At 45.0% G+C, this 25,591-nt stretch overlaps 2 protein-coding genes across 4 annotated transcripts; both read right to left on the bottom strand.

Annotated features, from left to right (window-relative positions):
- Positions 1-93: 93 nt before the first annotated feature.
- Positions 94-7,705, bottom strand: LOC101801783 (V-set and immunoglobulin domain-containing protein 4). The gene is made up of 8 exons (XM_038184445.2): positions 7,494-7,705; positions 4,672-5,028; positions 3,661-3,942; positions 3,342-3,437; positions 2,496-2,561; positions 1,926-2,039; positions 1,571-1,592; positions 94-1,211 (listed from the first exon to the last, which is right to left on the bottom strand). The coding sequence occupies exons 1-8, from the start codon at positions 7,546-7,548 to the stop codon at positions 1,001-1,003; spliced, it is 1,203 nt and encodes a 400-aa protein (XP_038040373.1). The 5' UTR covers positions 7,549-7,705; the 3' UTR covers positions 94-1,000.
- A 5,918-nt stretch (positions 7,706-13,623) lies between these two features.
- Positions 13,624-24,439, bottom strand: LOC119717888 (V-set and immunoglobulin domain-containing protein 4). Of its 3 annotated transcripts, none has more exons than XM_072042981.1 (11): positions 24,284-24,439; positions 23,743-23,937; positions 21,482-21,838; positions 20,603-20,884; positions 20,284-20,379; positions 19,438-19,503; positions 18,342-18,395; positions 17,272-17,340; positions 16,434-16,547; positions 15,139-15,160; positions 13,624-13,985 (listed from the first exon to the last, which is right to left on the bottom strand). In XM_072042981.1, exons 2-11 carry the CDS (start codon positions 23,795-23,797, stop codon positions 13,799-13,801), a joined length of 1,302 nt encoding a protein of 433 aa, XP_071899082.1. In that variant the 5' UTR covers positions 23,798-23,937; positions 24,284-24,439; the 3' UTR covers positions 13,624-13,798. The 3 variants fall into 3 exon arrangements, with proteins under 3 accessions (XP_071899082.1, XP_071899084.1, XP_071899083.1); XM_072042982.1 differs by lacking the exon at positions 13,624-13,985 and adding an exon at positions 14,043-14,207; XM_072042983.1 differs by lacking the exon at positions 15,139-15,160 and having other exon boundaries at positions 13,727-13,985.
- Positions 24,440-25,591: the final 1,152 nt, after the last annotated feature.

The following is a 25,591-nucleotide window of genomic DNA, read 5'->3' as shown; positions in this document are numbered from 1 at the left end:
AGACAGAGCAAAAGCATAAATTTGCCAGCATCAGAAGAATGAAGGCGCTGGATGGTAAAACAACGAGGAAGTCAGAATCCATATGCCACAAAATCCTTTGAAGCATTTCATATTTGCCCTGGGAAAGAAATTGCATTGCACTAACCAAGCACTTTTCAAGGCATTTTACAAACATGAATGCTCACAGCATCCCCATAATGTAGATCAGCGTAACTATCACAGTTGTAACCAGACTTCGGAACCAGTGTCATGTCCCACACAGCAAATCAGTGCCAGTCTGTTGAGTCCAGAGAGGTTCCTTGAACAATTGCTATTACAAATGTCTCAAATTTTTCTCTGCAGTGCTTCTATTTTATCATGCCTCTGTCTTCCACATTGAAAATTAAAATGTTATAATTTTTTTCAACACCAGCTCTGCTTTTTCAGGAGAAAAACAAGGTGGCAGTTAGGAGGTTCATTACCTACAGGGCCATTTCCAGTTTGATTGTAAAAGTGATATTCCTGGCATATTAACCCCCTCTGCTGTCCCCATACTATCCTCTGTAAGATTCAAGGCAAAAAACAAGCTGTACAACCAGTATTTGCTGAACTGCAAAATCCAGGGGACATCCATTTCTAGCACAATTCCTGACTCCTCACCTGCCGGCATGTCCTAACAGGGGAACATGCACTTGAGAGTACATCTTGCTGGTATTATTAGCTAAGTGTTGCACCCAGCAACATTTTGACCTGGAGGCTGCTCAGAAATTATTTTTTATATTAAAAAAATAAATGTAGGTAGGTAGATAAGCACTTGGCTGAGTGTTTCTGCACCAACTGCAGGGACTCATTTGCCAAAGACTAAGGTGGTTATGCAGTTCCCCTGGATTTAAAAAAAAAAAAAAAAGGCAACAAGACTGGTATATTTATCAGAGGAGAAGGCAGGCAGGAAGAATAGTTTCCCTTGGTAAAGTTTACCATTCAGTATCTGCAGCTGCTCATGTGGAAATGTGGTACTCTGCTAAAAGTTTTGCACTTCATATTCTGATTCCATGGAATTCAAAAGGGTCTCATACTCAGGATTTTTGCCCTTGCATACATTGTCATAGTTGTTGTCTTTCATGGTGACAATTTCATAGGATGTGTCAGCCTCCAAATTTATCTTTTCTTTTAGGCACTGAACAGGTACTTCTGCAGCAGTGTCCAGTCTTGTGACATCTGCAGTGCTATGGCTGAAATAAAGAAACATTAAAAAGGAGAACTAAATCAGAAGTAATTATATAGATATAGATATAACTCTTAATAGAAAAGTAATATGAAGTGTTTACAGGTTAAGATTAGCATGAGTTACTACTCCTACACTAAAACATTAATGTCCAATGTCCTGATGCTGCTAATAAATTAGACTGTCAAGGTATTCAGTACCTGCCCCTGCCCTTCCCCCCCCCCCATTTTTTATTCATAAAAATGAATATTTATGAATATTCATAAATATTCATTTATTTATGAATAAATAAGCTTTTCTGAAACAAATGTCGGTATGATACCCTCAAAGTCTTCTCAACATCACAGATGAAAAAATTATACTCACAAAGCAACTTCATAGGTGGGTTCTGGGAAAAAAAAATAATCAAAGAAATGTATCAATGAATTTTATGATTAATGTGCCACAGGGAGAAACAAGAAACAAACAAACAAAAATAAACCAACCAAACCCAGCTGCTCCCGGGTATTCCCACCTTCAGGAGTCACCCTCCCACCCTGCCTCTCCCTGCGGGAGGACGGCTGGGGCTGGGGCAGGACAGGGGCCGAGGCAGGGTGACGGGGAACACGGGGGCCAAGGGGAGGAAGGGGGCCAAGGGAGGAAGGGGATATGGAGCTGCGGAGGGCTCAGCACCGCCCAGCGCCCCGCCGCCCCCCGTGCCGCGCCCGGTGCCGTTGCTCACCCGCCTTGGTCCGCCGCCGGCACAGCAGCGCTGCCAGGAGCCCGCCGATCGCCACGCCGCCGAGGGCGGCCGCCAGCGCGTAGAGGTGCGGGGAGAGCGCGGCCCGCGGCGGCCCTGCGGGAGGTGCGGGGGGTGCGGTGAGGGGACCGCAGCCCGCGCTGTGCCAAGCGGACCGGAGCCCTCTGAGCAGCGCGGGTGGCGGGGGACCCTCGGGCTGCTGAAAGCTCCCAGTGACCGCTGACTTTGCTTGACAGCCCGGTGAAAGCCTCAGCCGTGGCCAAAACACGGACAAACTGTGAAGGCTGGGGCTGAGATCGTTGTTAACGTTTTCATCCCCGTTAAGGCACAATCAGAAAGCAAACATCAGGCAATACATCAACTCTGGAAGGCCTGTGGATGGGCGGCCGAGAGGGCAGCTCCTGCCTGCGTTTGACAGGCCCGGGGTTTGCTCCCAGCAGCAATGCAAAATGCAAAATGGGGCAGTCGGTTTCAGGGTCTGGTCTGCGGAGTGTTTGCCAGCCTGCCCCTCCCCGTGCAAATCGTGCGTGTTTCACCAAGGGGCTTGCTCACCTGTGGCAGCGGGAGCCCTCTCTGAAACGACATCATTCCTGGCGGACAGCGTTGCTGTGGACAGATCTGCCAAGGCACAAGGGTGAACGCACTGCAAGGGGTCCCAGGGCTCCCCTGCAGTGTCAGCCAGAGCAGCCTTTTCCTGGTGAAGCCACTGCAGCGAGGCAGGCAGTGAGCTCTGCCCGGGCAGTCTGCATTATCTAAGGCTGTCACTGCTGAGGTGCACGGAACGAAAACACCCATCTCACCTGCTCCCATACTGACGAGCCATAATTTTCTCTCTGCCGTGTCATCCTGTATGTTCTCTGGCAGCAGCCTCACACACTACCTGTGGCACTCATGCTGTCCTCTCCCTGGCCATCAACCCCTGCCAATGGCAGCCCTGTGGCTCTCGGCACCAGCACCTGCAGCTGGCTACACCACAGCCAGGGATGCCTCAGCTTTGCCTCGCTGGGACTCACCCAGGTTGCTGCGGGACTTCCCCACTCCCTCCCTCCCCGGCTGGCCCGGTGTGCTTCACCACAGGCAGCAGCACCTTAAGGCTCCCCAGGGCACGGAGCCCTAAGGCAGGTCTTGCCCCGGGCGACTCCCGGTGAAGCTGTGTGACCCCTGGTTTCCCAGCCCATGGTCTCCCAAGCTCTGGCTCGGCTGCTGTTGGGGGGCTCTGCCCCATCACCCCCATCTGAGCTCCTGCTTGCAGGCAACAGGAGGGACCATTTCTATCCTTCTCCAGAGAGGATGTGCAGCCCCAGAGGGCCAGCACGTGGACTTGTCTCACTGACAGCCTGTGCCATTTGCATGCCAGCAGGGTGGAACCAGCCCGTCGCTGCCGCCCAGGTCACTCACCTCCCAGCGCATGGGGAGCTTCGCTGCCTTCTGAGGGGAGTGGGGGTCCTGTGTGCCGGCTGGTCCCAGGCGTGGGTGGCTGTGTGACTGGGGACCCTGTGGGACAGACCGCTCATCAGACGGTTTGCTGCACGCCCTGCCTGGGTTCCAAGCCAGGCAAAAGCGAGATGTGCCAAGGGCAGAGCCGGGCTCCCCTCCTGAGCAGCGATCCAGACACGATTCACATTCGGTGCTACGTGCCTGATCCCTGGGCGAACGGGAACCATTTGCCTCACTGGTTCCTGCCGCTGAGGTGAGGAGCTACAGGCTGGGGACTCACCTCTCACCACCAGCTCCACGGCATCGCTCCGCTGCACCACCCCTGCCCCGACTCTGTTCTCTGCCTCGCAGTAGTATGTCCCCGCGTCGGAAGGCCGCAGGCTGTCCCACGTCAGCTCGGCCTGGCTGCTCAGCGGCAGGGCTGTCCCCCCTGGCACTGCCCGGAACCAGCGGTAGCTGATGGGTGGGGAGCCGTGGGCCACGCAGGTCAGGCTGGTCCTGGCTCCCACTGGCACCATCAGCCCCAGCGCGCCGGCCCTGATGATGGGCTTGGTTGCTGGCACTGGAAGACAAAGCAGAGGGACCTGGGTTGTGCTGACCCCGGCAGTGATGGGGGCAGGTTTCCCTCTCTCCATGGCAGCTCACGCTCTAGCCCTAAGCCTTTTTCCCCGAAGGGGCAGAGGCAGCATCGCCTCTCCACTGCATTGCATAGGTTGAGCTCTACACACCTGTGCCTAGGGCAGGTTCACACCAGCCTTGCCACCCGTTGCTACTGCCACATCACAGAAGGCCAGCTCTGTTGGTTCGGTGCCTGTCCCATCCCTCCCAGTAGCCCCCCTGAGAAAGACTGTTTTTTAAATGCACACTGAGGATGCTTGCAAAAGGGAGAAGGCACATTTGGCTAGTATGACACCCGCTTGCTCTCCCGTTTGGTATAAGAACCAGAGACACTGCTTATCGGCACAGAAAGAAACCCAGACCTGGGTGCTATCTCAAACACCTATGGATCAAGTGGCCCATTGGTAGATCCAGACTGGGGTGCCGACTAACTGCTCCCCCTTCCCCGATCCATCCGTACCCCTCCACAGAGCATCAGTTCCTCCTTGGTTGGTGAGAGGGACTAACACAGCCAGGGACAGGAGAGGCTCTTCTCATCCAGCTACCTCAACTCTTAGCTTGAGATATGGGTAGACAGGATGGGGAGAAAGACATCCTGCCAGCTCCCTTTTCTCCTACATGCTCCATGGATTAGGCTGTTTATACAAGAGCAGGGCTTTATTGCTGGATTTACCTTTGATGACTCTAACTGTAGTGGTCACATCCTTTGTTATCAAGCTGTTATTTTTAGACCTCCAGATGACTTGACAGGTGTAGTGTCCGCTGTCGGGGATTTCAAGGTTCATGATATGGAGTGAGGCATCCCCTGGGCTGCGCTTTGGGACACTGACCCGGTCTCGGAACCGAGCCAACAAGATGTGGTCACCAGATTCATCCCTCCGAAAGATGGTGGAGGTGCTGTGGTCTCGCTCCATGCTCCAGGTGAGTGTTTGCTGTGTGAAACCTTCTGAGGGCACGTATGTACATGGTAAAGTGGTGGAGCCCATCCATTCCCCTTCCACCTGGTGGACAGCAGACAGATCCAGGAGGGCTGCAGGGAACAAGAGTTGAAGGGAAGAAATAAGAACGCATCAGAAGAGGGGAAAGTCCTTAGGACAGATAGGAATCACCAGGCAGTGGAAGCCAGCATGCATCTTAGATGTGCTGTAGCCCACCCACAGCCAGCTAAATCGGGGCCTGACCCCATGTCACTGAGCATAGGGAAGTGAACAGTTTCTTTGAATTCATGGCTATTTTTATTGCTTCTCTCTGGGTGCTTGCCAGTTCTCAATTCCTCTCGGTATCGAGAGGCACAAATCCTGCTCCTGGTAGCAGCATCACAGCTACAGTCTTCACAAGACCTTAAGCAGTATTTCTTATTCCTGCTCCCTAGCCCCACTTCATGCCCTGCTTCTGCTGCTTGGCTTTCTGCTTATGCTTGCAGGATGAGTCAAGCAGCAGTGGCCTTCCCCCCATTGCTGACACTGACTGTTCTGACAGTAATAATTGCAGTTACCCCGTACCCTCTGTATGGGAGGAAGGATGAACAAATCAAATGTATTGTGTCACTGCAACTAAACATGCTCATTAGGCTCCAGGTTTGCACTTGTTAACATCACTAACTTCTTACACAGCTTCCCTGGTGCTCACAGAACCCAGCAGTACAGCTGTGCAAGCACTTCTCTCTGCAGCAGCACGTCCCAGAGCTGACAGGAGGGGCCATGCAGGGTGGGGAGAGGGTCTGCGGATCTCTGTCCACAGGAGCAGCTGAAGGGACTGCTGGGGTTGAGCACTGTGGAAACTTGTTTCTGACATGGAACACTGGTTTTCCTTTACTATATGACTTTCAGTGGGCAGGCACAGCTCCATTCTTCAAATCTCACATCCCAAACACAGTTCCTTGCTATATCAGCTTTTAAAGGTTTTTTCCATTTCTCTTCTTCCTTTTTTCACAGACTCCCATCATAAAAAACTAAGGATGGAAGCTATTTAGAATTCTGCTGAGAAATACCCTCAGAGTATTTGTTTCACTCAAGTTCAAGCACATTGGCTACCGAGTGTATTCATCTGGACAGAGGTTTGTTTAAAAATCTCTTTGGTACTGTTTTGCACTGCTGTGTGCCATGTAATTGCTGCTAGCATCCACTGATTCCCTGTGGAGTCAGCCACTCTGTGTGTGCCCAAATTCAGCATTAGCTAGGATGACCTTAAAGGAGAACTGACTGAAGGAATGGGAGAAACTCAGCAATATAAAAATCTCTGAGACACCATTCTTAAAAGAAACATTTCCTTCCTGTGACACTTATCAAACTGGATGTAGACTTCCAGACAAATTATGTGAATTCTCCCAGCAGGGGGACATAGAGCTGGACAAGACAAAAACCTGAAGAGCTACATTTAAAATTAGCAGACTGGTCAGAGGAAGTTGTATTACCTGTAATAAACAGGGTGGAGGGGGATGGAACAGGATGGGACACGGTGACAAACAACAACAATAAAAACTGTTATACTCTGGTCCATTTTGTAAAAGAGCTGATCACATTCCTTCCTAGCTTGCCAGCACCAGCTTTCCTGGTGGTGTGGAAGTGGTATGCAGGCAACAGCCCTTAAGTATCTGGTCTGAATTACTGGACCTGGAACTGGAACAGTGGACCAAAACCAATCTTTTTGCTTTAGCTTTGGAGGACTTCAGATCTGACCTAGAACTCTTGGTTCATATCTGTCTCCACCAGATGAACACACTGCCAAAGGCTCAAGTGGGCACAGGAGAAGAGGGTGTGGATTTTGTGGTATCTAGTTTACTCTCCTGTCTGTCCAGCTGTCTGTCCACTAAGACCACAGCTCCTGGGAAGTGCCTCATGTAAGCAGCAGATTACCTGAGTTTAGCTGGACTTGACTCACCTCTGTCTATGCCCTTTTATCTCATTCCCCCTTCCCCTCTCTCCCCAGAAAGGCACGGGTTATGTTCCACTGCATTAACTCCCAACAAGTAGCTTAAGAGACAGATCCTAGAAATCTGCAGAGCTGCTTTGTGAGTTAACAGGGTACATACTTCCACCCGTTTTTCTAAATATCAGGAGCAGTTCTGCGCTTGTGTGTGCACCTTGTCAAAGCACCTTTCTCAAGGTTTCTCAGATCCTTCCTCTGCCAGTGTCAGTTGCCCTGGGAGCAACTGATTCTAGAAGAAAGTGCATATTCCAGCTTCACAAAAACAGTTATGGAAGGTAACTCACCACACCAGAGCAGGTCCTCTCCAAGGGTCCTGAACAATGTTGTTTTGTTCTTGCTTTGGTGCATGGGAGCTGACCTGCCTAATACTGCCCCGCTCTCAGAAGCCCCTCGTTGTACCCAGTACTGAGGAAGACTTGTGAATTGTCAGGCTCTATTTTTCAAACAAGAAACTAAGGACTTTCCACATGTAACAACTTTTAAAAATAAGACGCTATAATTCAGAGGAATTTCCCTCCCCTCTTAATACTCTGATTTTTCTTCTTGTGCAAGGAAGCATTTACTCACCATTGCAGCTGATGAAAGCCATCACAAACACCGCTAGCCACACCACTTCTCCCATTCTCCCAGAACTGCAGGTCTGCTCTCCTTTTTCTGCACTTCGTGACAGACACCCTCACGCCTTAGACCAGAAGGCAAGTCACCAACACTTCCCTTTCTTCTGTCCTGTGTCATCTAGGATTCAGGCTGTGCTGCCCTTTTTCCTTCCTTCTTTCTGAAATATCACGAGTCCATTTCACTGATGGCTGAGGTGAAGGGTGAAGGATGAACAAAGACTGTAAGCAACTTTCTGGTTCCATTTCGTATTCCCATCCCCACCCACTTCTCTTACCATTCTTTTGACTTTTCTGGCTAATAATCTATTTTTTTTCCTCATAATAGCGTGTATATTTGTTCTTTCCCTTTCCTTTATTTTTTTATTTTTCACTTCTTCCATATTTGTATTCACTTCATAAGGAAAGAGGTTTATGATGGCTACATAGTCAAGTAATCAGTAACAAGGGAAAACAAACCTGAGAATGCTTGAAAGGTATGAATTCAGTTACCTCTGACTTGTCTGTGATGGTATGGCCCAGCAGGATACTCAGCACCTCTTTCCATTGCACTGTAAGTGCTCCAAACTGGGCATCCAGAGCTGGAAAAGCACAGTACCCTTCATTTGGGAGGCCTGACTGCATTGACTCATTGAACACCACGCAGGAGCATGAGGCAGAGACCAACCTGCTGTGGCTCAGTTCTGTTCCTTGAGTGTCTTCTCCTACTGATAGCAGTTAATTCTTTTACCATGCACATTTAGTCACTTCTGCAGCAGCTTCTGAGTAGGCCAGTCTGTGGCCTGAGTGAGGAAGAAAACCAGCCTTAGTTTCTTTGTCTAAGTCTGAGACTTTTAGACCAGAAAAAAGTAGGATGCCTTTTTTCTTTCTTTCTTTTTTTTTTTCTGTTTCAACAGAAGTGTGTAGAGAAGTATTCAAAACCCAACATCCTGCTCTTTACTATGGTAGGAATTTCCCTGCAAAAGCTGCATTTTCCACTACCTGCCTAGAAACTGTGATTTACTGCAGTGCAGCTGCAACTGCAGCTGTATTTGACAGGGACATGGAGCAGGTGCATAGTGAAATGAGAGATTAACAACCTAGAGTCATCTGAATTTAATGTTATATAAGTTTTTACCATCTACGGGTGAGCAAATGGTCACTGCCTGGTGCTCTCATTTTCACAGTATCAGAGATTATCTTAGTAGACATTTCTGCAGCAATTGTCTAGCGCCTGAGCCTTTATACTTACCATGTTTTGTGCTCTGCAAGCACATGCAGTGTTTGTTTTCTGAGAAGGTGACTTGAATCTAGGAAGTGTTCTGGGCACACTCTGTAAGGGCACTTTTAAAAGTAGATCCAAAAGTTATCAATAGGTGTTATGAACAGAATTATTAAGAATTTAATATGTGGTTAACATTATCAAAAGGAGAAAGAATTAAAGAAGATAAGAAACGTATAAAAGCAAGCCTACTGACCTAGTGAATTCTGTTGTAGGCCTGTAATTAGTCATGAAAGCAACTTTTTAATATTTACACAATAGTCATGCCACAGCATATAGTTTTAACTGCACCATTCAACACCACACATTGAAATGCTTCCAAGAAATAATTCAATTTCCCTTGCCATTCCTCATTATTTGGTCAGTGGAGAAGATTTCTGTCTGCACAGACTTCTTGACTCAAAAGAAAAGTGTAATGAAGGAAAAGAAACAGCAGACTCCCCTGAAATACTTCTCTCACAGATGTCAATATGGGGGTCTAAGGTTTGCAAGAAATTCAGAATAGTTTCTTTGAGCAGGAAGCAGGTATCTGAAATATAAGGAGCCATTTTCTGTTGGAGCTAGGACAAAAGTTCCAACAGAGCTTCCAGCAGCAATTTGTGTAGTTTTACCGCAGCTTTGACCCATCATGACAGGTATCTGTTTGGTTTAGCTGGTTACACTGCAGCCAAGTTCAGACGATTTTCTGGAAGTGTTGCAGTTCAACAGTGATGTCTGGCTCCTTTTCTGTGCAAGGTAATGAACACTGGTGACTGTCTTCATTTTCCAAAGTCAGTAAACTGATGAGAACAGTGAAGGTTTTATTCACTGTTTGGGCAGAGGCACATCCACACTCGGATGATTTGCTGAATGTGATTTCAGCTGAGCTCTGCTTATTGCTGCAGTAAAACTTGCAGCAGTACAATTTGCAGTAAAACTATGGCAAGCATGGGCACCCTGGAGGAAAAAGCTGAATGTGGTGTGGCAAGACCTGGTGCAAAAAATTCTTATGAGTCTCCAGGCTAAGAGCTACCTCCAGCTGTCATCTTTCTGAGAAAAATAACAGGCAATGGTACCATCCATTTGTGCAGAGCATGTCCTTGCTGATACAATGAAGACTTGATTTGGGTTGCCTTTTGTTCTTGACTTCTCTGATGATACCATTCCACTCTGTCTGTACCTCATCTGCCCACTCTGCCATCAGGAAGCCACTAGCTATGTTTGAGTGCTCTCTAAAATCAATCAATCAAACATAAAAAAGCAATTGTTAATATTCAGGCATTTTTTTTTGAGAACGAATGAGTCCATTTTCAGGGAGGTGATTTTAAACCAACATTGTGCACAATTTTGTCCATGACTAGTAATAGAAGCTTGTGCTAGTAACCTACCTCCTATTCAAAAGACTATGAAAGAAGACCATTTGGATTTTGGGGAACGTGCTCTGGAGCAAGCTGAAAAACCAAGCTAGAACTGCTGATATGGCAATTTTTTGAACCGGACATGCAAGACTTCCTGAAGATGTAATCATACAGGATAAAAGTTGACTACTTCGCTAAACCAAACATAAAGAACTGTAGTTCCTAAAATGTGATTTGCATGACATCTTTGTCTCCCTGGGGCAGAGATGTAGCTGCTAGTGTTCTTCTCCCTGAGTCCCGTGGTTTGTCTATTTCTTCAGGGGCACTCCTTGTGGTTTTGCATCTGACCACATGAAGAAAAACCCTTTTACGTCTATGTAGTTGCAGTGCCTCTGTATTTCAGTGCTTTGGATTGAATCCACTGCTTTCACCCTTGTAGTGCCAGTCAGGAAAAATGCCTGGCAGCCTTTCCCCACACAGGCACCCACATTCCCACTGCACACTGGGTATAACACAACCCCAAGAATCATTTCTTCAACTCAAAGTGACCAATATCACTCTCTGGTCTGGAATTTCTACCACTACATCTCTGGCTATTTAGAGGTAGTGTAGCAAAGACGCCTGTTTCATAACAAAATGAGTGCAGGTGGGACCTCCAACCCCACTCATAGGGCTCAGCTGTGCAGAGCCTGGATCTTACCCTCAAGTTTTGAGTCTGCCAGGGGCCAAACAGGTTTTCTGCAGTTCTCCAGTTGTGATTGATGCAAATAAGTTTTTTAGTCTGCAAGAGGATGAAATGCAACACCAAGCTTTGTGCAAACCACCAAGTAGGTAACTGAAAAAGAAAGTTCTCAAAGTGCTCTTTATAAAGAATCCACACTTGGGGAAAAAAGGCCAAATTTTGCTGCAAAACAAGACATTCTTATTTGGTCTAGCCATAGCCAACTTACAGATCTGGCTAAACAAAATGTAAATGTTTCTTGGATGTCCCACAGAAGCTAACTCCAGGAGTCTTTACAGTTGCGTGTACCACAGTTCTCTCACATTTACCATTGTAATTTTTTAATTGTGTATTAAAAAATACACAATTTTTTAATACCCTTTTTAAACAAAGAGAACATTATTGCAAGGTCCCAAAAACTGTAAGGTCATCTAGAGCTGAAACGTAAAGAAAACATGAGTTTCCCAGGAAATTTCAATGCTGCCAATTTTTCATGACTTTAACACATTATTCAGACATGATTTTTCTGTTATCCTCTGGAAAAGCCTTTTGGTGATAGTTGTGTGTCTTGCAATATTACTGAAACAATTTTCCTTTCCTACTCACTTTCCTCCTTAGGAAGAAGGAAAGATCATAAGAGTGCACTGACTTTTTATACTCTCCACAATAAAGCTCATTTTCTTTTACAGGCTAAAATAACTCTTTTTCACTAACTCTTAACCTCAGATTGGACTAGCAGCAACTTTTACACCTTCTATTCCCTAAACCGTGGCTGACTGAAATCTATAAATATCACTTAACACAACATCCAAAGCCTATCCCAGCTTCAACAGATTCACAATAATTCCTGTGGTTTTAAGTAGAGGAACACTATATGCTTCCTCATCACACATCAGACATTCATGTACATGTACATCTATATGGTCAAAATATAGAGAAGTAGAACAAAATCTGCTACCTCTGCAGTCCTGAAGTTTAATGAACTTCATTTGATTCCCCATATTTGCAAGAAGCTGCATGTACACATCTACATTTTTTTCCAAGACATAATCACCAACAAAAGTTGCTGTCTCTTCCCTTTTAATTTTGTAAACAAGGTTTCCTAGACCTGGATTTTAAGTATATTTTTTACAACAAGAAATAAAACTTGTGACAGAAGTCCATGGAGAAAGTGTAGTATCACTTGTATCTGTAAAGCATCCCTGGTGGCTTGTGAATTCTGAAGAACTTTTATGTAATTGATTCATCAAATTACTCATTGGAGTTACATATACTTTGTTTTTTAATGGAAATTAATGAATAGCATTGTGCTCCAAGTTTATGTATCTATTGCATATAAGAAGTACTTCTCTCCTTTTAGAAGTTATACCAGGTAATTTTTTTCTAATGTCTGCTTCATTTTCCATTCTGAGAAACTGTAAACAGACCCTATTCATCTTCTCCCCACTGGTCGTGACTTAGTACACTCAGCTCATTCTGACTCATTCCTCTTTTTTTTCTTTTAATTTTATTTTTTGAAGCTGAGAAATTTTAATGCATTTGTGCAGGAGTTTTGTATCACTAATCATCCTTTACTGTTGTTCTCGGTATCTTTCAGAACAGTCTGCTGCAAGCACACGTAAAGTGAAAGCATTCCATGGGGTTTTACAGTCTTACAATTGTGTTTTCTAATGCAGTTGGATTCATTTCCTAATAGCTTCTAATCCTCTTTTTGAATGCTGGTGAGTTTTGAGTTGATGCTTCTGAGAACTGTACACCGGAATGCAGATCTTTCCTGAGTGGTAGCAGCAGATTTTAGCCCCACAAATCCACCATCTATGCAAATAATATTTCCCTTGCACCTTAAGAGCACCTCTTTATTTTACATCTGTCCACTGTGCTTTTCAGCAGACATGGTATTGCCCTGTCATCCATTATGAAAAGATTCTTCCATAAGTCTGCAGTATCCATGTTACAGACTTATTTAGGTTGGTAAAAATTATAATATGAAAGCTTGTCATCTCTCTGCTTATCCTTCAAGCTCTCTAAGCTGTGAGGTACTTTATGAATAACTACAGAGAAGTTAATATTATGATCTTGCTGGCATTTTGAAGACAAATGAGTCATACAAAATATTCATGTCAAAATAATTTGCAAACTTAAGGAAAAGTATCTAATTTCTTTGAAATACTAAACATCCATTGAAAGAATAGAGACTGTTATTTCTGAAAGAACATGCCTTGTTGCAATATAGGAGTCTCCCAACCTGCCCAGCTACAAAACTGACAGAGTTTGCTTTGTCATAGAAAGTGTGTCTGTATGTTATTGTGAGAGTGCTTCAGGAAGGCGTACTGAACACAGCACGGTTCGTTCACAAGGAATTTCTTCCTTTAAGTCTGCTGCTCCAAATGTGATAAGATTCTTGGTTTTATCCTAGCTTTAATCTCTCTTTCAGGTCACCTTTCACAGTTGTCTCACATTTAAAAGGACAATATCACCCATGAAGCACTTCAGACAGATGGGAGGAGAAACATCACTTCCCACACCAGTTTCCTTCTGCACTTCTTATATAAAGGGAGATGTTTAACAACATCTCATGCCCTTTCTACTCCAATCAGAAAATAACTGTTTGTAAAGAGGATGCAATTCCTTTTGGTCATATAAAACAGTAAGTTCAATACAGTGCTCTCGGCCTGTGATCTGCATGCTCCAGCTTTCACAGGGTTTTCTTCAACAGAAGTTGTTAAATAGGAACCAAGAAAAGCAAAATGGAAAGACAGCAATGTATAATTCAGAAGTTTATTCTGAAGTTTATTCAAGAGGCTTGCATTTTAACTACAGAGATTTATTTATTTATTAAGGCTCCAATTATTCATAAAGGAGCAAAACCAGCTTGTGCAAAGATTGTGTCTAGATTAAGGTACTCTTCAGGATTACTACATGTAGAAAACAGTTGGTTCTCATTTAGAATCCCCTACTTCATATTCAGATTCTTGGGTGTTTCCAACATTCTTATATTCATTTTCTTTATTTCTTTCATTTTTCATGGGTTCCATCACATAGTTGTTTTCAGTAGAGGAGAGTGGTTCCTCATAATGAGCCACACTATCATACCTTGAAGAAGCCCCTGCTTTCATTGAGTTAGAGCTGAAATCAAAATAGAAAAATACAAAATATGAAAGAAGAATTGCAAATAGAGTACACAAAGCATCTCCTAACAATGAAGATTTTGAGCAAGGTGGTGATCTGATTCAAACCCATGTGAACCTTGGCTATTGGATTATGACAGTCTCCTGAAGAAGAGAGTCTTTTCCTCTGCTTTCATGAAGCAAGAGAACCTTGAGCACTATATCCGCATTGAAGCTCTCCCTGGATTTGAGACAGGGACAGCAAAAGGTAAGTAAGCAACACAGGGATTTCCACCATCTCTTGGAATGGCACAAACAGACAAATGCTGTTTGTAAAACAAAGATATAGATTTTAAAAAGCACTGGAGGAATGGTAAACAGTGAGCTGAATGCAGCCTACATCCACCATAGAACTTATGATATCAAATATCTTTAAAATTAAAAGGTAAATACTCTGAAAAGAAGTACCATCACACCATCTAGTTGCTTAGGGTTCAACTGTTATTTGAACATGCTGCTTTATAGAGTGCTGGCACAGTAGAGTATGTGTAAATTCATTGGCATGTCCTTTCACAGCACTCCAGTCATCATCATAAATAAATATATACATATACATACATATATATATTAGTTGTCACACAGTCCTTGCATGTTCTGGCTGCATTCACAGTCTTTGCAGTTTGGCTAGTTACAAGTAGATCAGTACGCTGATGTTTAGAAACAGCTCTAACTTCCTGCCACATCCATGATTAAATATTAAATAGGCACTTTCAGCTATGGGTATTCTGGGGATAAACTAAAGTATAATCTGTGTATCACAAGCCTTAGCTCTCTGGAATGGGAATTCCTTCTCTTTACATTTTAAAGAACGCTGGGAATTTTCCCCTGGCAATGATCATCAGTATTAACTCAGCTAGATGAGGCTTAAACAGCTTTCCTTCGTTTTTACAATTCCAATACTGCAAAGGAAAAAATCTCTTCCTACATTATGCCTTGATGTAGAAAGCCCACAAATCATCAGTAAAACATGCCACAGAGCTAACTTTCAACCTCTTCACGCGTGCTGCTTGGGAGTATTTTCATTTTGACAGCTAAGTAGCATTAATGTTTTTTCCTGCTCTGATTATAATGAATCTTTGGGGACTGTATGTTAAATGAAGGATTATACTCACTGTTCTACTTCATAGACTTGAGCTGGAAGAGAGCAGTTAGAAATGTGTCAGCAATTTGCATTTATATTCTGGAAAGAAAATTTCTACTTTGTCTCTTCTTGACATAAGAAAACAACCTCTGAGATCCGGGATCCTTAAAGATCATGTTAAGTGGGTCATGATTCTTATTCTCAGAATTCAGTCCAAGAAAATTAAAACAACTTGTATCCAAAAAGGAGCACAACTGGGTCAGAATAACTGGCCAGAAGTCAAAGGTAAAGTTGAATTTAGAAACTAGAAGTTCCCAGTTCCCACAATTTTCCTATTCATTATAAGCTAAAAAAAAATTATAGTTTAGAAAGACATTGCTCTGGATTTCTTTAAAAAAAAATCATTTGATAATTATTATAAGTTAGCATCAAGGAGTTGTAGGAAGGTAATTAAAAAGAGACGAGGAGAAAACCATGGCAGATAATATTAAAAAAGACCTCGGTGTGTCTTCTGTATGTTCCTGTGTTACTAGTGAGAAGGGAGTCTTAAATTTTGTCATAAGTTTTCTGGTACTGTTGTGGAGAGAAAAAAATAACTGGTGCTGAATGGGAGAATTAATGATGACTTCTTTTCATCTAGGCACTAGGGAAGAAATATTAACAGCATCTGGCACAAAGAGGTGCTTTGATGCTTCGAAATATAAGATCAACACACTACCAGAAATCTTGAGAGATCTCATAAAAAAAAAAAAAAAAAACCTCAATAGGGCACGTAAGTTTGAGGACTACAGGATGTCCATGAGGACCAGAGGTAAACAAACATCTTAAATGTAAGCTGGATAGAGCAGAGAAACCTGCTGAGCATCACCAACATGGCACCAGAATGGAAGTTATGGAGATGTCCCCCATTCCAATCAGCATTTAGATGGAGCTGAAACACCTGTTTGAATGAGCAGCTGGACACTGCACAGCAGGAGTAGCCCCTGCTGGGACACTGCTGCCCCCAGGCTCAGCCAGGGACAGCCAGCAGGACTGGAGAGTGGCCAAGGAGGGCACACTGGGGACTCACTCTCTCGGTATTTGGGAGACTTTCTGGCATTGGAGACCATTTTCCCCTGAGGAAAAAGTGATTTCTCTGACTTTTCCAGTCTTCCTCCACCTATTTTGATTTATGTGTGGTTTGGTCAAATGTCTTCATGATTCAGGTACCAGAGCTGCTGCAGGTAGACATGAACATTGTACCAGCCCCAGCCCCAAAAGCCCTCAAAGTTAAAACCAAGCTGTGCACACACAACACATTCAAGCTCTCCAGAACAGCCCACTCACCTTCTTTGGGCTTTCTAATGCAAACAATAGTGAAAATGACGAGGAAAACCACAGCGCCACACAACACAGCAATCAGGATGACCATGTACAGAGACAGGTGAGTCTTCTGGAGACCTAGAACAGCACAGCACAGGACTTTCAAATAGAGCAGCCCTCCCAGGTTGCAATAGCAGCAGCCCTCACGTGATGCTGACCACCTCCTGGAGGCTGCTCAGACAACCTTTGAAATGGGCACACAAGATTGTACTACACATTTGTAGTACAAATGCTCAGACTTAAAGATCAGGCAGTCGGACTTACAGTGCATGCATCTTGCTGAGAGGCTAGGGCCGTGAAGATGCCATGCTGTCTCTTACTCAGAGACACTGAGGCTGCAGCTGTGAGCTGGGCAGGAGAGTTTCAGCGCAAGTCATGAAACAGAGCCTCAGCCTGTATCATCACCCCTTTTCATTCAAGGATGCTGCCCAATTGCATTTGGATCACGTTTAAACCTACCATGGTACTTCATACCTAGGTGAGGTACAGGAGGTAGTTGCTCAAAGGCTTTGCTGCTGTTCCAACTTTGACACTCAAAAGACAAGAATGGATTACTGTTTGGGAATGCAACAAGCACCCTGGATGTTCCAGTTATGAAACTCCGCCCCCCCCCCCGAAAACATCCAGTTTATTTTAAGAGTCACTGTAGAACATCCAGGTCCCTTGAGAACAGCTAATAATACCATTTGCAGCTAAAATGCAGAATGCTAATTTTGGGGTGGAAGATACTGGCTACTAAGTGGTCAGTTGGTCAGTTTGGGTCCCTAATCTTGTTCCTAGTTTTGTTTCTCTCTCCACTTACTCTGAGTTGTGTAATTCTTTCCCGTATAACCCACACCTTTCTCAGTATTCACTGCTGTTACGGGCAAATCTGCAAAACAAAAACAAGGATGAAAAGCTCACAATGTATTTTCAGTCAATAGGCAAACTCTAGAAACAAGTAATACCTATACACACACGTACATTCCCCCCTCTGCCCCAGTAATAGTAGTGGAAGCCCATGGAGTCCAAGAGATTACTGTAGTACTACATAACACCATCTCTGTTTTTTTCTCGCCCCCACCCCATACAATCAACAATTGTCAATATCTTCTCTTAGCTTCTAGCTACTGAAGATGATTCACATAACCTGCTATGATGGGGCACTATTAATTTTTGGGTCATATTTCATTTGAATTTAAGTTTCCACAAGTAGATCTACTTGAATCCAGCTCCGAGTTCCCACAACCCACAAAGATGAATTGCAAACTGTAAGTACTTCCTCAAAACAGCTATCCTTGGTAAGTAGACTGCTTCTAGTCATGAAAGAAAAGCTGCTTCAAACATTTGTGTCTGTTGTTTCTCTTCAGTCCTTTCTGAGGTCTAAAGGGAGTCTGAGGTGACGTGTCTAATTGTAGATGTGTTTTATGCATTGCTGCAAACTGCCCCATCCTTCAGGCCAGTTTTGAGCTGACATCATTGAGCTTGTGTTCCCAAAGTTGGCTGTCAAGAGACTGTTGTCAGGGACAAAACCGGCAATGCACAGCCTACACAGGCTATTGAGAAGGATTACAGGCATGGCATCAGCTTGTTTTATTGGTGACTTTTGGATTGACTTTAAGCATCCCCCCAAGTACATTTTTGTTACTATTTATTTATCCATCAATATCAGCTGAAAGGAACATCCCCCCTCCACCCCTGGCCCCACCAAGAGTAAGCTAAAATCCTGCAGACATTCAGAAACATCTGTATTAAAAAACAAGGCATATGGACTAAAAAAAGCAATATAGTCAAATGTGTATTCCCCAGCAAAACAGTCCATTGCTGAACACTGGGGTCAAACCCTTCACCTGACACTGTCCTTGCTGTCAGCTGTAACTGCTGCCCCCTAACCTGTGGTTGGGCTGTACGTCTCCGAGGTTCCCATGTCACTCTGAGAGGGAGGATCTGCAGGTTAAAAAAGAGAGGGAGGCTCACCAAAGAGTTTGGCCAGGTTTGTAATGCGTGCAGCAATAGAGGAGAACTTTTTGACTTGCAGGATAAAGACAATGAAAAAACAGCCATCTAGAGGACAGGTATGGGACTGCCTGCTGCAGTGTTGACAAGAATGGCTATAATTAATTCCTATCACCTGGCTCTACACTCCTACATGCAGTTGCAGCTGCTGGGAAGACCAACGCTTCCTTTCAGCATAACCTTCATACCACTGGAGCTCAGCAAGCTTCACCTTTTCCAGAGGTCACTGATTTCACTATGGTATCTATGCCTGGATCTGTTATTACTGACTTCATGGCTCTGAGTAACCAGCCAGGGAGAGCAGCAAGCCCTCCACAGGACAGCCATCATTTGACCCACAGAGCTGGGGCCCACTGGACTGCAGAGAGTACAGTGCAGTGCACTTCCCTGAAGTGCTTGGCAAATTATAATGAACAAAGGCTGTTTTAATTTTTTTCCCCACTTACTGAATTACCTCTCATTTGTATTCAAAATCAAATCCTGATTTCTTGTCTAAATTTACTATTCTTTTACCTTCGTAACCCACCGTGAGAGTCGGCATTACATGACAACAACTATTTCAAAACAAGCTAAGAGGAATAAATGTTTTAAATAGAAACATATTTTGCATCAAGAAAGAGTCATTCCTCTGAAGAGGAGAAGGGAAATAAAGGGTGCTTGACAGCCCGGTGAAAGCCTCAGCCGTGGCCAAAACACGGACAAACTGTGAAGGCTGGGGCTGAGATCGTTGTTAACGTTTTCATCCCCGTTAAGGCACAATCAGAAAGCAAACATCAGGCAATACATGAACTCTGGAAGGCCTGTGGATGGGCGGCCCAGAGGGCAGCTCCTGCCTGCGTTTGACAGGCCCGGGGTTTGCTCCCAGCAGCAATGCAAAATGGGGCAGTCGGTTTCAGGGTCTGGTCTGCGGAGTGTTTGCCAGCCTGCCCCTCCCCGTGCAAATCGTGCGTGTTTCACCAAGGGGCTTGCTCACCTGTGGCAGCGGGAGCCCTCTCTGAAACGACATCATTCCTGGCGGACAGCGTTGCTGTGGACAGATCTGCCAAGGCACAAGGGTGAACGCACTGCAAGGGGTCCCAGGGCTCCCCTGCAGTGTCAGCCAGAGCAGCCTTTTCCTGGTGAAGCCACTGCAGCGAGGCAGGCAGTGAGCTCTGCCCGGGCAGTCTGCATTATCTAAGGCTGTCACTGCTGAGGTGCACGGAAAGAAAACACCCATCTCACCTGCTCCCATACTGACGAGCCATAATTTTCTCTCTGCCGTGTCATCCTGTATGTTCTCTGGCAGCAGCCTCACACACTACCTGTGGCACTCATGCTGTCCTCTCCCTGGCCATCAACCCCTGCCAATGGCAGCCCTGTGGCTCTCGGCACCAGCACCCACAGCTGGCTACACCACAGCCAGGGATGCCTCAGCTCTGCCTCGCTGGGACTCACCCAGGTTGCTGCGGGACTTCCCCACTCCCTCCCTGCCTGGCTGGCCCGGGGTGCTTCACCACAGGCAGCAGCACCTTAAGGCTCCCCAGGGCACAGAGCCCTAAGGCAGGTCTTGCCCTGGGCGACTCCCGGTGAAGCTGTGTGACCCCTGGTTTCCCAGCCCATGGTCTCCCAAGCTCTGGCTCGGCTGCTGTTGGGGGGCTCTGCCCCACCACCCCCATCTGAGCTCCTGCTTGCAGGCAACAGGAGGGACCATTTCTATCCTTCTCCAGAGAGGATGTGCAGCCCCAGAGGGCCAGCACGTGGACTTGTCTCACTGACAGCCTGTGCCATTTGCATGCCAGCAGGGTGGAACCAGCCCGTCGCTGCCGCCCAGGTCACTCACCTCCCAGCGCATGGGGAGCTTCGCTGCCTTCTGAGGGGAGTGGGGGTCCTGTGTGCCGGCTGGTCCCAGGCGTGGGTGGCTGTGTGACTGGGGACCCTGTGGGACAGACCGCTCATCAGACGGTTTGCTGCACGCCCTGCCTGGGTTCCAAGCCAGGCAAAAGCGAGATGTGCCAAGGGCAGAGCCGGGCTCCCCTCCTGAGCAGCGATCCAGACACGATTCACATTCGGTGCTACGTGCCTGATCCCTGGGCGAACGGGAACCATTTGCCTCACTGGTTCCTGCCGCTGAGGTGAGGAGCTACAGGCTGGGGACTCACCTCTCACCACCAGCTCCACGGCATCGCTCCGCTGCACCACCCCTGCCCCGACTCTGTTCTCTGCCTCGCAGTAGTATGTCCCCGCGTCGGAAGGCCGCAGGCTGTCCCACGTCAGCTCGGCCTGGCTGCTCAGCGGCAGGGCTGTCCCCCCTGGCACTGCCCGGAACCAGCGGTAGCTGATGGGTGGGGAGCCGTGGGCCACGCAGGTCAGGCTGGTCCTGGCTCCCACTGGCACCGTCAGCCCCAGCGCGCCGGCCCTGATGATGGGCTTGGTTGCTGGCACTGGAAGACAAAGCAGAGGGACCTGGGTTGTGCTGACCCCGGCAGTGATGGGGGCAGGTTTCCCTCTCTCCATGGCAGCTCACGCTCTAGCCCTAAGCCTTTTTCCCCCAAGGGGCAGAGGCAGCATCGCCTCTCCACTGCTCTGTGCTGTTTGAGCTTGGTTCAGTTATACATGCACCAGCCTTGCCACCCTTTGCAGCTCCTGTGCTGAATGTCTCCTCTGATGGTTGTCACCACCTCCATTCCTCTGTAAGTGACCACTACCCAAGCAAAGGAAATTCTGATGTTTTATAATGCAATATCCCAGTTACTTCCCTTCTGGTGCACATCCCACAGAAACACTGGGTAATCCAGTACAGTTAGACCCAGGGAACTACTGGTAAGTGAGAAACCACAAATCTATGCCCCAGCCCCTGAACCAAAGGCTGTGAACTCCTTTCTTTGACCTCTTTTCTGCTTTGCTGGGGTGTCTGACACTTCCCAACACAATGCTCCTGCGTTGGAAGCAGGCGGGCACTGGGCACATGATCTATTCAATTTTTTAAAAACCTTCCCAAGTAAGAAGTTCCAGTTTTACAGTTTCCTTGTTGAATTTACCTTTGACAACCTCAACTTTAGTGCTGATCTCTTTTGCTATCAGACTGTTGTTGCTGGCTGTCCAGGTGACATGGCAAGTGTAGGTTCCCCTGTCAGAGATTTCCAGTTTCAGGATGTGGAGGGACACATTTCCCGGCAGGTTCTTTGGGACTTCAACCCTGTTTCTGTACTCAGACAGGAGAACATGATCCCCAGAGGCATCCCTCCGGAAGACAGTACCAGAACTCTGGTCATGCACTACAGACCACGTGAGGGTGTGCTGCACAAAGTCCTCCCCAGGCACATAGGTGCATGGCAGGACAGCAGACCCCTTCCATACGCCTTCCATCTCATTGGGGCCCATCAGGTCCAGGAGAGCTGCAGGGAAAAACGTAGAAAAAAGAAAAATAAGCCGTTAAGGTAAAGGCAGTTCCTGGATGACTAGAGATTGGCAGGAACACCAACAGGTAGATTCCAGCAAATCAGAAGCATGGGCAGGTCAGTGTAAGTGGAGACTGATGGTCTTTTCAGGTATGAGGTAACAGAAAAGCCATATGATATGAGGAAGGCAAGTGGGAGACAGCTGATAGACAGTTCTGACAATTTGTGCTGAATTTGGTCTTATGCTCTGCCTGGTGCTTATTCTGGTGCTACCTGCCTATTCCTTCAGGCAAAATAAGCAAGTAAGCACCAGGCAGAGCATCAGATCAGAATTAGGAAGAGGTTCAGACTTGAGGGAATTGGTTTGATTCATTCAGTTACGCGGCTCCCCTCTCACCTAATGTCACTCTGTGGGCTTTCTTGGGAAGCACCACACATTACAAACCACAGTTTCAGTGCTTTTCTCTCCTCCAATGCCTACTTGTTCTTCTGAAAGACACTGCTTTTCCTTGCTGATCTGAATTTAAGCAATGGATTGAAGACATAAAACTCTTTAAACTTTCCTGTAAAGAAGAGGCCCATTGCTTTTGACCCAGTACATTTTCATTGCTCTTAGGGCTGAACCAATGTTTCTAGAGATACTTCTTCACCCTTCCCTCCTGATTTCCAAACTTCCTCTTTGTCATTGCCATCCTACAGATGTTACACACGATGTCAGACTGCAGGGCTCAACAAATCTAGTCTCAGCCTTCAAGTTTCTTCTCTCATGAGAACTGATAATTGATAGACCAGGGTCAGACCTAAATTAACTGTGTGGCTGTGTTTCAAGCCTTGTGATTACAACAATACCCATCTTCCTTGCCACTTGGCCCAGATTTAACAGCTATTTATGCTTCTTTTCACACTGAGCTGTTTGAAAACTTGTAGAATCTTAGAATTATTTAGGTTGGAAAAAACCCTTCAAGATCACCAAGTCCAACCATCAACCTGATCTACTGAGTTCTGCCTTAGTGCCACCTGTTCCTTTCTCTTACATGCCTATATTCCTTCATACCTTCAGGAATGAGGACTCCACTATCTCCCTGAGCAGCCTGTTCTAAAGTCTAACCATCCTCTTCATGAATAAATTCTTCCTAATATCTGAGCTAAACCTCCTCGGGAACAACTTAAGACCTTTTCCTCACATCCCATCAACTGTCACTCGAGAAAAGAGACTGACACCCACCTTGCTACAACCTCCTTTCAGGTAGTTATAGAGAGCAATGAGATCTTCCCTCTGTCTCCTTTTCTCCAGAGGAAACAAACTGAATTGCCTCAGCTGCTTCTCTTAAGCCTTTTTTTTTTTTTTTCCCTCTAATCCCTTCACTAGCTATGTTGCTTTTCTCTATATAGGCTCCCTATGGGCCTTCCAAGATCTACCACATTAGTTTATTCTTTTTCACTAGCCCTCTCCGCAGTACAGCAAAGCAATGGGTGAGATGCAAGAAAAACATTCCAAATAAAAATTTTTGTTTTTAAATGTTTTCTGTCACATCAGAGCAGCATCTCTCCAAGCATCACGGACTGTCCTTTTTGGTTCCAGCTCTGGAAGCACAAGAATTAACCAGACTCTCGGTGTTGGGCTGCTTTTTGCATTCTTTGAAGTAATCCATCACAACATACACAGGATCTTTGTCCTAGAAGTGCAGGGACAACATTTCCATAGGCTTTACACACCGTTGCACTCTGCAGCCACAGGATTTGAAACAGCTGAACACTGAGCGAGCAGCATGCAAAAACATGGGCTATTTTGCCATATTTCTATTCCTGAAGCAGAGCCTCCCCTGTACCAACACACACTCTGACACAGCAGTGCCAGGGAAGGAACTGCCTCGGAGCAGGAGACCTTCCCACATACTCACCGTTGCAGAACAGAAGCAGGCTTACAAGCACGGCTGCTCTCACCAGCATTTCCATCTTTCAGGGCTGCAGCTTTGTCCCTCAAATAAAGCTAGTCTGCTCTCTCAAAGTCAGGAGGCAAATCAGGAGTGACTTTTTTTTCTTTGCTCACTCTGTCATCAAGAATCCAAAACAGCTACTGGTGGTGCTTCCTTCCTCTTTTTAAGAAAAAAAAAAAAAAAAGATTGTCTTAGCAACAGAGGTGTGTGCTGAAGTGAAGTCCTACTGGACAGTGAAAAGAAAATTTAAGAATTGCTTCTACTCTATTTCATATTTTCTACTGCATATGCCTTTCCCACTTTTTTTTTTTTGAATTCCACTTAATTAAAATAATTGTTTGCTTTTTTCCTCATGAGCACTTATTTGCTCTTCTTTTCCACCTTGCTTTGTTTACTAACACATTTAATGTAACCATAATACACAAGAAGCTCAGAGAACTTAAGAAACTGAATAAAAGGTGTTAAGAAGATGAAAAAACAAGATCCATAGTATTCATTTTCTTACCAACTTTTCCATGACGCTCCCAACTGTATTTTAAATAAAGATTCATAAAACACCTTAAATCTTTACATTACCACCACAAAACAGAAAATACCATAAGAACCTATTTAAGAGGAGTGGAATTTATGTATTTAAATCTGAATGCACATAATTTCCAGGAATTGCAGACACCTGGTTTGACCATCCCAGTCTATGTTACAGATTGATCCTCCTTTCTCACATAGCAATTCAGCTGTAAAATTTAATTAGTGATTTAGCTGTTTAATTTAATTGGTTAATTGTATTCAATTAATGTCATGAATTAGGGTCATATGTACCTGCATTTCCCTGTGGACTGCTTTGGAAACACGTTAACGATTATATACATAGAAAGAAAAGAAAGAAACTTACCAAAGTAGAAACTTTTTGAGACAAGGCAATCATGATTTCTTAACTCTAATGAGATCTATTATTATTTGTTAAAAATAGTACTAGTCACTCTTTAGTGTTAAGTAGTTTAAGCACTAGATCTGTATAGAAGAAATATTTATTACATATGGAAACATTATGTTCAAGAGATTTAATATATTTTTGTCTTCTACAGCTCTTCACTTACCCTCTTAATGGCAGAAATACTTATGCTTCATTATATTCAGCTAAATTGATGTAAGCACTTTGCTATTGCTACTTCCAAATTCAACATTCAGTCCTCAAATGAAAGTAACCAAAATAATTAAACAATCAACAAAATCTTAAACCACATCCTAAAATACAATCACCTTTAATGACAATAAGGCAGTGTTTGCATCTGTAGAAGCACGGTGTAGGATACCAGCATAAATAATGTTGCATACCTGATTCTGAAGTAGCGGAAATACAGGGAAAAAAATAGTTCTTGTAGTCTTATATATAGCTTAAAGACAGCCCCACCTACATTATCATTTGTGGGCAGCTTCATTAGATTATTATGTAGTTTAACATTAAAAACAGGAGATTTGTGTATGCAGTCTTGGGAGCTCTGATATTATCTTGTTCCTTTTCTTTCAAGGTCTTTGCTTTCAATAGGGTTGCTTACTTTTACATACATTCATATTTTGAGTCACTAATAGTTCATTCTGCAAAATATTGGTGCTTAAAAGCCTGGATATGTATATGAATATAAAAATTTTTGACTACTTTGATCTAATAATAGCAATATTATTGGTATGAGTCTGAATTTGTTTCTTTTCAGATCATTACATTCTGATCTATGTTTCCCTGAAGATGATGGTTTTCCTATACACAATTTTCATGCCTTTATTAGGTTAGAAAAGTCTTTTTTTTTCCACAAGA

Source organism: Anas platyrhynchos, chromosome 10 (genome assembly GCF_047663525.1).
Source record: "Anas platyrhynchos isolate ZD024472 breed Pekin duck chromosome 10, IASCAAS_PekinDuck_T2T, whole genome shotgun sequence".
In the NCBI taxonomy this organism is placed as follows: Eukaryota; Metazoa; Chordata; class Aves; order Anseriformes; family Anatidae; genus Anas; species Anas platyrhynchos.
Note: the sequence above shows the minus strand (reverse complement) of the source record. Positions and strands in the feature narration are given on the sequence as shown.

What these genes read in the sequence shown, in the direction of transcription:
- LOC119717888 (XM_072042981.1), bottom strand. Translation starts at nt 23,797, where the DNA reads ATGGAAATGCTGGTGAGAGCAGCCGTGCTTGTAAGCCTGCTTCTGTTC. An exon ending in AGCTCCCCATGCGCTGGGAG is followed by an intron (nt 19,504 to 20,283) that starts GTGAGTGACCTG and finishes GTGCCTTGGCAG; the next exon opens with ATCTGTCCACAGCAACGCTG. An exon ending in GAGGGCTCCCGCTGCCACAG is followed by an intron (nt 18,396 to 19,437) that starts GTGAGCAAGCCC and finishes TTTAACCTGCAG; the next exon opens with ATCCTCCCTCTCAGAGTGAC.
- LOC101801783 (XM_038184445.2), bottom strand. Translation starts at nt 7,548, where the DNA reads ATGGGAGAAGTGGTGTGGCTAGCGGTGTTTGTGATGGCTTTCATCAGC. An exon ending in GGCTTTCATCAGCTGCAATG is followed by an intron (nt 5,029 to 7,493) that starts GTGAGTAAATGC and finishes TGTTCCCTGCAG; the next exon opens with CCCTCCTGGATCTGTCTGCT. An exon ending in CCGGCGGCGGACCAAGGCGG is followed by an intron (nt 1,593 to 1,925) that starts GTGAGCAACGGC and finishes TTTTTTTCCCAG; the next exon opens with AACCCACCTATGAAGTTGCT.